General features: G+C 40.3%; 1 protein-coding gene across 4 annotated transcripts in view; it reads left to right on the top strand.

Annotated features, from left to right (window-relative positions):
- Window positions 1-12,718, top strand: part of aifm4 (apoptosis inducing factor mitochondria associated 4) — a 62,470-nt gene extending 49,752 nt beyond the window's left edge. For all 4 annotated transcript variants that reach the window (XM_059973250.1, XM_059973249.1, XM_059973248.1 and 1 more), the window contains exons 17-19: window positions 6,169-6,244; window positions 6,355-6,459; window positions 11,384-12,718. In XM_059973250.1, coding sequence (XP_059829233.1) covers window positions 6,169-6,244; window positions 6,355-6,459; window positions 11,384-11,417 — 215 coding nt within the window. In that variant the 3' untranslated portion in view covers window positions 11,418-12,718. The remainder of the gene's footprint in view (window positions 1-6,168; window positions 6,245-6,354; window positions 6,460-11,383) is intronic.
- The last annotated feature ends 220 nt before the right edge of the window (window positions 12,719-12,938 follow it).

The following is a 12,938-nucleotide window of genomic DNA, read 5'->3' as shown; positions in this document are numbered from 1 at the left end:
AGCATGAACTTTGACGGCTGAAGAAGTTTGACATGAGTCACCAAGCCCTTAGGACTTGCTCAGGAGAGCATCCTGACTGGCTGTGTCATCACCTGGTATGGGAACTGTACTAACCACAATCACAGGGCACTGCAGAGCGGCGTGGACAGCCCAGTGCATCTGTGTGTGTGAACTTCCTTCTAAACAGGATGCTTACAGCAACAGGTGCGTCAAAGGGGCCTGGAGGATCATCAGGGACTCCAGCCACTCCAACCACAAACTGTTTCAGCTGCTACCATCCAGGAGACGGTACTGCAGCATTAAGGCCAGGACCAACAGGCTCCGGGGCAGCTTCTTCCACCAGGCCATCAGATTTATTAATACTCATTGATCTGATTGTGTATCTGACTGTACATAATCTGATTGTGCATCTGACTGTAATACACGTATATGAAACAATTATGTACACAATCTTTGTGTTTGGGCAATATCTTCTCATATTTCCCCTCTTTATTGTTTGTACATTGCAATGGAGGTACAACATAAAGATTTTTACTCCCTTGGATGTAAGAAATAAAATAAATAAATATACCTCTTCTGAATTACACTCATTGCAATCTGCAACCTGTAATTTTCCATTAAGCAGCGTACTTTTGAACCATCTTAAAGAACTAGCAATTTCATCATCTTCTGAAGGACTCAGTGGACTTGACTCTCAAGCATGCAGGTACAGCTCCTTCTAGCAGATGAAGTTACACCATCACAGGTGGGAGAGTGGGAGGAGGGGAGGACTCTAAGTCAAGCTGAAACACAAAGCAATGGAAGTTCCTCTACCCAGCCTCTTGTCTGCAATTGTACAGTTGCTGGAGAAAAAGACTGAGGACTTAAGGGCAAGATTAGTGTATTGGAGGGAGATGAGGAATTGATGCATTCTGTGTTTCATGGAGACATGGCCCACTCTGAACATGCCAGATTCAGCAGTCAGAGCTGAGGGCTTCTTGATACACAAGATGGACAGAACTGCTGATTCGGAGAAGGCTGATTCATGTGTGTTTCATGATAAACTCTCTGTAGTGCTCAGATGTGGCAGTCTTGTTGCACTGTTGTTCCCCTCACCTGGAACATCTAATGATTAAGTACCGACCACTCTACTTGCTAAGGGAGTTCTCCTCCGTGATCTTGACTGCAACTTACATACCACCGAAAGCTGATATTACTCAGGCACCCAAGATATTAAATGCTGCCTTCACCAAACAAGGCAATAACACAGCCAGTCAGAATGCACTCGATTGTGCCCCTGTGTAAAGTCCTGAAGAACTGGGGACTCAATGCATTTCAAATCATGGTCAGGGACTTCAATCAGGCTTGTTTGAAGAAATCTATGCCCAATTATCATCTGCATATAACTTGAAGCACCAGTGGTTCCACACACTCGATTTCTGCTATTATATGATTAAAAATGCCTACAGTTCTATTCCTGGACCACAGTTTGGGAAATCAATCACTTGGCTGTACTTCTCCTACATGCATGTAGGCAGAAGCTACAGAGCAAAGCTCCAGAGATAGGGACAACAAAGAGGTGTCACAGGAGGCAGAGGAACAGATACAAGATTGCTTCACGTCGGTGGACAGGGTCGTGTTCAAACACACATCAGAGGATCTGAATGAATACACCAGTGTTGTCACAGACTTTATTAAAAGAGTCCTAGCTGAGTTTGTCTCCACAAAATCATTTAGAATCTTCCTCAAGCAGAGCCCTGGATGAACTATGAGATCCGCCTTCTGCTGACGACAAGATCAGTGGCATTCAGTACTGCCAATCAAGTAAGATGCAAGAAGTCCAGGTACAAGCTCCGGAAAGCTATCTCATGTGCAAAGTGGCAATTAGGATCAAACTTGAGCTACTGGAGCATGCTCGACAGCTGTGGAAGGGCTTGAATGCTATTACCTCTTACGAAGTGAAACCACGCAACATAGGCGACAATAAAGCTTCGCTCCCAGATCAGCCCAGTGCCTTCTGTGACCATCAAAACATGGTGGAACCATACAACCCCCATTGGCCCTGTGATTCCAGTCCCTGAGACCAATGTACGAGCGCCTTCCAGAGGCTGAACCCACGGCAAGCATCCGAGTCAGATGGGGTACCTGGCCGAGTACTAAAGACCCGTGCTGATCAACCGACTGGAAAGTTCATCGATTATCTTTAACCTCTTGCTTTGGCATCTGAGGTACCCATCTACTTCAAGCAGGCTTCAATTAAAACGGTGTCTGGAAGAACCTCAATGACTATTGCCCACCTACTTACACCTACTGTGATGAAGTGCTTTGAAACATATTCCTCAATCCTGGAACATCTGGACAGTAAAGATGCATACATCAGGATGCTCTTTATCGGCTACAGCTCAGCATTTGGCACTATCATCGCCTCAAAACTAATCAATACAATTCAAGACCTTGGCCTCAATATCCCCTTGTGCAATTGTATCCTTGTATTTCGGATGTTGCTACATTGATAACTGCATTGGTGCTGCATCGTGCACCCATATTGAGCTCCTCAAATTTCATCAACTTTGCCTCCAACTTCCATCCTGCCCTTAAATTCAATTGGTCCATTTTTGATACCCCTCTCCCATTTCTCAAGCTCTCTGGCTCTATCTTTGGAGACAACCTGTCCACTGATATCTTTTATAATCTCATCAACTCCCACGGCTATCATAACTCTACCTCTTCCCACCCTGTCTCCTATATAAATGCAATTCCATTTTTTCAGTTTCTTTGTATCTGCTGGATCTGTTCCCAGGATGATGGATTCCTCTTCAGAACATCAGATGCGTCCTTCTTCTTCAAAGAACGGGATTTACCTTCCTCAACATTGATGCTGCCCTTACATGCATCTCCTCCATTTCTCACACACATGCCCTCACCCCATCTTCCTGCCACCTTAACAGGTATCGAGTTCCTTTTGTTCTCACCTACCATCCCTTGAGCCTCCATATCCATCATTCTCCACAGTTTGCACCATCTTCCATCATCTTCAACAGGATCCTACCATCAAGCACATTTTACCTTCCCCCTCCCCAACTCTCTGCTTTCCACAGGAATTGTTTCCTCTATGATTTTCTTGTCCTTCACCACTAATCCTCCTTCTGACACTTACCCCTTCAAGTGAAAGAAGTGCTGCACCTACCCATTCACAACCTCCTTCAGCTCCATTCAGGAGTCCTTCCAGACGAGACAAGATTTCACCTGTAAATCTTTCAGGATTGTCCACTGTGTCTGATATTCCTGATGTGGCCTTCTGTACACTGGTGAGACCTGATCTAGATTGGAGGACCGCTTTGGCGAGCTCCTTTGCTCCATCTACAAAAAGCAGCATTTCCCAGTGGCTAACCATTGTAATTCCAATTCCCATGTTGGTCCATCTACTTTCAGGTAGGAGGAGAAACACCTCATATTTTGCCTAGGTAGTGCACTCAGATTCAGCGGCTTTGGGGTCAACCACAGGTGTTACTGTATTTTTTGTAATCGTAGTGTCCTGCTGGACATTAATAACTTAAAATACTATGGGTCTACTCCTTCAACAAGTTGCTCATTGGCACAGAAACCGAAGGAGCTGGATTTGGAGTGGATTGTGACGCTAACTACAACAGAGAGGGGTCGGTGCGTGAAGTTGGCATGTAGACTAATAGCAAGTGATCGTCTCAGTCACTTCTCTTGTGATCACAAGAAAAGTTTGGATATCGGTGGTGAGGACTGCTGCAAGTCCCATTCATTGGTTTATTAGTGGACGGCGGGAGAGCTGCGCAGCCTCAGTCGTAGCGAAGACTGGCCCTCAAGCCGTGTTGTCTCCTGTTCACAGCCACCCAGGGAGAGATGTCGGAGTTGGGGGCTGCACGGGAGTGCTGGAGGCGGTGTGGTGTGGCGTCCATGTTGGAGTCACTGCTGCCCCCTCCCAGTGATCACTCAGCAGAAGACAAACTGTATTGTTCAACTGCAGACTGCTGCAACACTCATGGACTCACAGACTTGGACTATATACTGTACTTTACTGCTGTCTTATATGCTATATGTATTTGCTATCTTATATGTGCCTGTTAGTCCTGTGTTTCCCACTTTGGCCCTGGAGTAACATCCTTTCATTTGGCCTTATTCATGGGTATTCATGCATGGTTGAATGCCAATTAAACATAACCTTGAACTTGAACTCCAACCTTATAGCATGAAAGTTGATTTCTTTAACTTCCAGTAATTTTTCCCATTCACCCTTCCCTCTTCTTTCATTCCCCACTCTGGCTCCCCTCTGACCTCTTCTCTTCTCCTCACCTGACTGTCACCTCCTCATGATGCCTCTCCTCTTTCCCTTTCTCCAATAGATCACTCTCCTTTCCTATCAGATTACTTGTTCTTCAGCCCTTTACCTTTTCCACCTATCACCTCTTAGCTTCTTTCTTCATCCCCTCCCCCACCCACCTGGCTTCACCTATTATCTTCTGTACACTCCTTCACTTCCCTCCATCTTCTTATTCTGGCTTCTTCCCCTTTCTCTCCAGTCCTGATGAAGTGTCTCAGCCCAAAACATCGACTCTTTATTCATTTCCATAGATGCTCCTGACCTGCTGAGTTCCTCCAAGTAATTTGTGTGTGTTGCTGAGGATTTCCAGAATCTGCAGAATCTCTTGTGTTTATGATGAGCTAAAATTAATCTTTGAGATTAAAAGCCTTTCATCAAATATTTGTATGGATTTTGCATCCTTTTTGTTTTTATTTTAGCTTTGAGGCACCTGCAATTTTTTTGTTTTCATTATTACTTTCATACTTATGAAATAAATGATTCTTTAGTTGATGTTCTTAATATTTATGGGCTGCCGGGAATGGTGGTGGAGGCGGATACAATAGGATCTTTCAAGAGACTTTTGGATAGGTACATGGAGCTTAGAAAAATAGAGGGCTATAGCTAAGCCTAGTAATTTCTGAGGTAGGAACATGTTCAGCACAACTTTGTGGGCCAAAGGGGGCCTGTATTGTGCTGTAGGTTTTCCACGTTTCTATCAACTTGCATCAATATTTCACATCGATGGTTGTGCAACCCTGACTGTGAAATATTGTGGTGTAGCAGTAAGTGCTGATTGTATAATGGATGATGTGGCTACGTGGCTGAGTAATTTGCTAACAGTAATACGAACTGGTGTCAAATGTACGGGAACTATAAAAGTGGAACTCTATCCTTTCCGAGTGCATTGCTTTAGCAGAGGAAGCCTTGTACTTCATTTTTGGGTTTGTTTGCATGGAGAACAAATTGATTGATTAGTTTGGTCTCTGATCATACCTTCACTTCCACTTTTGTTCATGTTGTATTAAGTACAAATTCCTGTTTAAAATGTAGGATGAACTCTGAAATTGTGAATCTTTAGATTTCTTCAGTGAGCTGGAGAGACCAAATCATAACGAAGCCTGAAATGGGTGGATTGCTGGTCTGTTTGGGAGTCTAGGATTTTGAGGAATAGGCAAGTGTTGGAGTTGGGGCTGAAGTCAGAACTGCTCTGATCCTGTGGGAATAGCAGAGTCAGCTTGAGTAGTTTAGTAAACCAATCCTTCTCCCGTTTGTGTTGTTTTTATTGATGTTACTATATATCTAGCAGGTGTTGGGGGAGTCTGAGGGCCCACACTCGATGTTTTCAGAAACAGCTTCTTCCCCTCCGATTTATTAAAGGCCTATGAATGCTATGTTGTTATTCATTTTTTGGTGGGATTTATTTATTTGTTATAACTTATAGTGATTTTATGCTTTTTCAGTGTACTACTGCTGCAAAACAAATTTCACATCATTTATGACATTGATAATAATTCTCATTCTGACTATAGTTTTCTAACTCTATTAAGCTGACACCACTCTCAAACACTAGCTGACATTGTATACTTTCTTTAAAAGTAATATAGTTCATAGTCTCATCTGAATAATGTGTTATGCATAATTAAATTTCTATGGAATAATATTAATAGTAAGTACTTTATTGATCCCAAGTGGGAATCCTGGTCATATAAAAGTTTCGCTTGAGATTCCTTTCAATTCTATGACATTTAATTTTGCATATTCAGTTGGTTGAGACATTCCTAATCAATTAGAGCATATATACCAATTACAATCATGCATTTAATTCTCCTGAAATTTACCCTTTTGTTTTCTGCCAGGATATGGAGTAGGCTATGAAGAAGTAATCATTCATGGCAATATGGATGAAATGAGATTTGTTGCATTCTATATCAAGTAAGTCTTCACCAAAAATCTATTTAAATAAGAAAAATACTTGCAGATTCTGTATTTTAAGAAACTGAAATTAAAGCATGTAATTTGTAATATTTTGTTCAAATTATTAGAGGAGATACAGTCATTGCAGTTTGCAGTCTGAATTATGATCCTGTGGTTTCCCAAGTAGCTGAAGTTCTAGCCTCAGGAAAGACTATATCGAAGGAAGAAGCTAGGTATGTCTTTCTTAATATGTGAGTTTGATAAATCCTATGGTATCTCTCTGAACTTGATTAAAAAGTAAGTATAACATGTGCCGCTGTTCTAAAGATTGGGCATAATCTGTAACTGTCCAAGTCTAACATTTATGCTTCTGTAGAAGTCTGATTACATAAAAATATATAGATTTCACTTATTTGCACATGAGCAGTAAATTTGTGTTTCATGTGTTGCAACCTTCATTGTGTTAAGTGGAACACTGGAAATGTGTTCCTCGAATGTCAGAAATTAAAGTTACACTGGAAAGGACTAAGGCCAAAATTTTGTATCGCCATACCAGCTGTTTGATATCTTCTCCCTGCGAAACTGTCCATCAACTTTGGGAATTTCCAAATGAATGCAGAGATCCTGAAGTTGGGTTAAGATGTATTTGCCAATTTTACTAACTGTGCTCTGACTCAATAAGGAACATGAGAGAATAGCAGCAGGATTATGCCTTCAGGCCTCAAGGCTGCCCCACCATTTAGTATGACCATGGCTGATCAACGCTGGCCTCAATATTTCTTCTATGCCATTTCTCAGTACCCTTCAAATTCACCATCCATCAAATATTTATCCGTCTTCACTTTAAATATTTCCATTGATCCAACTTTCCGAGATTAATTCCAGGGGTCCAATACCATCCGCTAGAAGAAATTTCTACATTCTGAATATCTGGCTCCTTATCTTATAGTTATATCCCTCTGTTTGAAACTCTCCCACTAGTGGAAGCATGACAACATCTACCTGTCAAGCAACACACACAAAATGCTGGTGGAATGTAGCAGGCTAGGCACCAGCATTCTGTTTGTGTTGCTTGAATTTCCAGCATCTGCGGATTTCCTCATGTTTGCATCTTTAAAATCTACCCTGTCAAGCTCATTTAGGATCTTGTATATGTGAATAAGATTACCCTTCACTATTCTAACCTCCATAGAATACAGAGTCAAATTATTTAGCCTCTCTTGGTAGGAAAATCTCTCACCCTTTTGGTCATGAGGACAAAGTTGTGGAGTTTCACTCGAACACTTGCTTCAACAATTTCCCTGTTCTTTGCCTTGGTTCCTCGTAGCTATTGCTCTCCATTTCAAAATATCAGCCAATTAAAGACTTAATTATTCAAATTTGTCAGATGTTTAATTTTTTCAAAGTTTTGAAATGTCAAGTTTTAATAGTGTAATTTTAAAATGTTTCTGAATATCAGAAAATGTTTAGATATGTTCAATATATTTGACATCTTTGACAACCACGTCATGTGGCTTACCCAGTTGTCAATGTTTTCCTACCACTTCTGCAGGCAGAATTCAACTTTAACTTGATGTTGCACCTCACTTAGAAATTAATCTTTGAAAATATATTATTTAATATCAAATTCAACTCTTGATGAATGAACATTGCCTCCTCAGCCCAAACCTTTCTCAGAATTGACAGAAAATCCTAAAAATAGTCTGATGATCTAGATGAGAAACATTGATGAATGAAATAAATTCATGGGTGACTAGAGATGATGGCAATCTCAAGTTGATCAGTGAAAACCTGATTAGGCAATCCTTTTTTTCCAGAAATTAGTTGGAAGTTGAGCCATTTTTATTTACTTTCCATTAATTCATGCGACAAAAAAAAATCAAACCACAAAAATTGGAATACCTGAAGTTAAAAGTTCAAAGTAAAATGTATTATCAGAGTATATACATGTCAACATGTACAACCTGAGATCTTTTTCCTGTGGCCCTATCAGCAAATCTATAGAGTAGTAACTGTAAACAGGATTAGGGAAAGAGAAAGAACATAGAAGACAATAAATTGTGCAACTGCAATTATAAATAAATAACAATAAAATGGGAGCATGAAATAACAAGATAAAGAGTCCTTAAGTAGCGACCACTGGTTGTGGGAACATCTCAACAGATGAATTATCCTCTTTTGTTCAAGAGCCTGATGGATGAGGGTGGTAACTGTTCTTGTCCCTGGTGGTGTGAATCCTGAGGCACTTGTACCTTCTACCTGATGGCAGCAACAAGCAAGGAGCATGGCCTGGGTGGTGAGGATCTTTCATAATGGATGCTGCTTTCCTATGACACCATTTTAAGTTAATGTGCATAGTAGTTTGAGGACTTTACCCATGATGTACTGGGCTGAATTCCCTTCCTTTTGTAAGATTTTCTGTTTGAAGACATTGGTGTTCCCATACCAGGCCACAATGCGGCCAGTTAGCACACTTTCCACCACACACCTATAGAGTTGGTCAAGGTTTTTGATGACATACTGAATCTCCACAAACTCCAGAAGAAGTAGAGGTGCTGTTGTGCTTTCTTTGTAATTATATTTAAATGAGGGGTCCAGGGCAGGTCATCTGAGATAGAGACACCCAGGAATTTAAAGTTACTGGCCCTCTCCACCTCTGTTCACATGATGACAACTGGCTCATGGATTTCTGGTCTTGCTGACATTGAGTGTGAGGTTGATGTTATGACACCATTCAATCAGATTTTCAATTTCCCTCCTGTATTGTACAAACCTTCTGTAGATCTTGGCAAGCAACTAAAGTTCGCTGACTTTATCGTATCATCACCCTGAGGCCTGACATGGTCATTCTGTCAGAAACCTCAAAGCAGGTGGGCATGGTAGAATTGCAGTTCCTTCAGAAGACCAAAATTGAGGAATCCTTTGAACTTAGGAAAGCCAAATACCAGGAACTGGTAGAGCAGTGCTGGAGATGGGTGGAAGGCACAATGCAAACCTATCGAGGTGGGGTGTAGAAGTTTTGCTGGCTGCTCACTGTGCTGAACCTACTCTCTCCTTGGCATTATGAGGGCTGCAAAGAAAAGAGCCAGGCTGCTGAGTGAGCCTCCAGATGGTTGTGGATCAAGAGGTGTAACCCGTGGACCAGTGCTGCTGGGACGCATGCTGGGGCCTGATCAACCCTGGGTGTGTCGACCAGGTGATGGTGTCTGGTGTTGAAAAGACCCAAAGCACCCGATGACCCCAGGTTATATCACTGATGATGTATCCCAGTGCACCCTAGGATGTATCACAGCTTCATAAAAATATCACGAGACTTTGTACAAGGCATTTTACAATTGCATTGTTTGGATTTCAGTCTGTGTTACATTAACATTACAAAGATCCGGCACCTCGCAGCTTTGGTGCCAGACTAGAAGTTTTTATTGGAGGCTAAGAGACTGGAGATCTGGAAACTCAAACAACAAACAACCTACCTGCTGAGTTCCTCCAGCAGATTTTTTGTTGCTATTCGCATTTATTTTGTGCTAATACTTCCCAGCATGATTTTAATTTATTTTTTACATGCTACACAGTAGAATACTAAGCTCTCAGTGAACCCAGTGTGACTCAGGAAGTGGGAAATATAATAAGCTTTCAAAACCTTGGTTCCGACTGCACACATACCCATATTCCTGACCCCTGTTGTTCTGGACCTCAGTCCTGGCTCTCACATTTTACCTAGCCCACAATCCATACCTTGGCCCCAGGCAAAACCCTGGACGTATGACACTGGCTGCAGAAAAGCCACAGGTGAAATAAGCAACCTTTTTATAAAGCACACCTCTTTCACCTCAGTCAGTTGAGGAAGTTTGGTATGGGCCCCCAAATCCTAAGAACGCAATTGAGAGCATCCTGACTGGCTGCATCTGTGCCTGATATGGATAATCGCAGGACTCTGAAGAGTGGTGCAGACAGCCCAGCGGATCTGTAGTTGTGAACTTCCCGTGATTCAAGACTTTTACAAGGACAGGTGTGTAAAATCATTGGATCATTGCGACCCGAGTCACCCCAACCACATTCTATTCCAGCTGCTACCATCCGGGAAATTATACCGCAGCATAAAAGCCAGGACGAACAGGTTCCGGGACAGCTTCTTCCACCAGTCTATCAGACTGATTAACTCACGCTGATTTGAGTGTACTCTATGTTACATTGACTTTATTATTTATTATTTATTATAAATTACTATGATTGCACATTTAGACAGACATAATTTTTACCCCTCATGTATGTGAAAGATATAAGAAGAAATAAAGTCAATTCAAGTCAATTCACCACTGTGGATTCAATTAGAGACAGATCTAAATATGGCATTCAAAAAGTGGCTAAGTCTGAAAGGAAAGAATTTGCAGTGTGGTGGAGAGGTTTTGGGAAATGAGTTAAGTTCCTACATGGATCCAGTATAGATTCAACAGACCGAATGTCCTCTTTTTGTGCTGTAACCGTTTTGAGAGAGTTGGCTGACAGTTGACCATATCTTTAATGATTTAGTGCTCTACAGAAAAGACCCAGGCAAATTCCGTTCTAAATACTACCTTAAATTTCTGCAGTTTGTGCTTTCCCTGTGCAATTTTGCGTTGAATCGGTACCTGGGTGTGATATCACTCTTCAGAATGGAGGAGTGATCAGGTAAAGCATCAAGGTAATCAGAGAGAGAGGGGATTGGACTCTGACAGCAAAGTCCCATCAAAACCCCTGTGCATTTAAATAGATTGACAAAATGTATTTACTGTCAGAAATGTTTTACTGGAGATGTGTTGTCCTCACAGCTTTAACTCTGCATTCGCCTGATGTGAAACTCATGTGCCGGAGTAGGAAAAGAGGAAAATTTTCTCTCTCTACTTCTAAACTTCCCGAAATTTTCACTTTATCGTGTTCCTACTGCTTTTGAGATACTCAGCTGTGGCCAGATGGGCTAATTGGATTGGTGGTTGATTCTTTTCTGAATGTACCACCTTCACCCTATATACATTGTCACTTTGTGTAGACTTGCAAGTTCAAATCTGTATGAAAATCGTCACTGTGCTCTACCATCCTGATTCATCTTCATTGTCCTGTAGTAATGATAATGCAGTTCAAGGTTCATTTGACTGAAATATTTATTTTACTTTCCAACAGCTCTGAGGATATGCCATGGATTAAAAAGATCTGACGTTTTCCGTGCTTCAAGCAAAAATTTTAGAATTACATTTTAAAGGAAGTTTCCCAAAACTTAATTGATTTTTCTATTTGTTTTATGAATCTTTTATTTCAAAACATTTTATGTAAACTGGGAGAATACAATATTAATTTCTATGATCTACAATTAAATTTGATTACCATACCTAACATTTCTATATTTTTTAACCTGCCTAATAAAATGAAATGTGTTAGAATTATCATTATAATAGTTTTTTATAGGTATTCTCCTGATTTCTTTTTATTCCTGGTTGATAAATGGTTATAGCACAACTGCTAGTAATTTGAATGAGTAATCCTCTTGATAGCTGTAGATGCAGATAAATAGCACGTTATGGCATAATGTTCCAATAAACTGAGTTTATGGGGGTTGATAGTGGAGGAAACTTTGTTGTATTGGCATTGAAAATATACAGTATACTCTAATATGCAAGCTGTTGCAGTGTTATGCAATCAAATCATATGAATATATTCTAAAAATATAAAGTCACATGTATCTCTGTACACATGATTTTGTGTTTTTCAAGTTAAGCCAGAATAAGCCACAGACATACAAGAATATTATTACTCTTTATTGTATTTTGCCATGTATAGAGATAGCTGTAAAAATAATTTTTTAAGTCCCCCATTTTCATTTTTATATTCAATTCACAATTCTCCCGCTTGGTTTCAAGAAAATGACTCCTCTCACACAAGATGCCAAATAATCCACAAAGCAGTACTCTACCAGTTGGATGAAGCTTCGATGCACATTGATGGAGTAATTCTGTTTTCTTCATTGAAATTAGAACTTTCGAAATATCTTTACTGAACAGCAGCAAGTAAATTTGATTGGAGTTATTCCTTCTTTTAATGCACATATACCATATCCAAGAACAAAGTCTGCATTTAGTACTTGCCTCAATGCTGCACTAGTTGTCTTTGGAATGCTTGTTTTGCAAGTGATGTATAAATACCAATGGCCAAAACAGAACAAGTATGAAAGCAATCTCGAAAGTTGGCTATTTAGTTTATTCTTTCCAGCACTTATTTTTTGCTTTGGACTGGCTTTCTTCAACTGATGCAGAACATTCTTCTTCCTGCAATCTATATATATATAAATACACAACAAGTATCTTTTTTATTCTGAGCTTTCAAGCCATTCACACTACAACTATGTAACATTGACATTAGTTTTAATTTTTGATGAAAGAAGCAAACTTATGCTATAGGATTTAATCCAATTTCTGTATTCATGATTATGCTGTTTCTCTTTCTGCATTTCAATAAAACCATTCATAAAAGCAAAGCAATTCTCTCTGCAGACTCATTTACAATCTTAATGCTAAGTTTGAGTGCCCCCTAGTGTTAACACTTCATTCCCATTGTTTTGGGGTAACAGGGCCAACTTCTTATGGGCAAATTTTTGAATCTTTATTTTGCCAGAGGAAGCAATTATATTATTTGGTATCACATTTTTTTTCTCCATATTACGGTAAGGATGTGTTCACATTGC

The sequence above is a fragment of the Hypanus sabinus genome, chromosome 6 (genome assembly GCF_030144855.1).
Source record: "Hypanus sabinus isolate sHypSab1 chromosome 6, sHypSab1.hap1, whole genome shotgun sequence".
Classification (NCBI taxonomy): Eukaryota; Metazoa; Chordata; class Chondrichthyes; order Myliobatiformes; family Dasyatidae; genus Hypanus; species Hypanus sabinus.
Note: the sequence above shows the minus strand (reverse complement) of the source record. Positions and strands in the feature narration are given on the sequence as shown.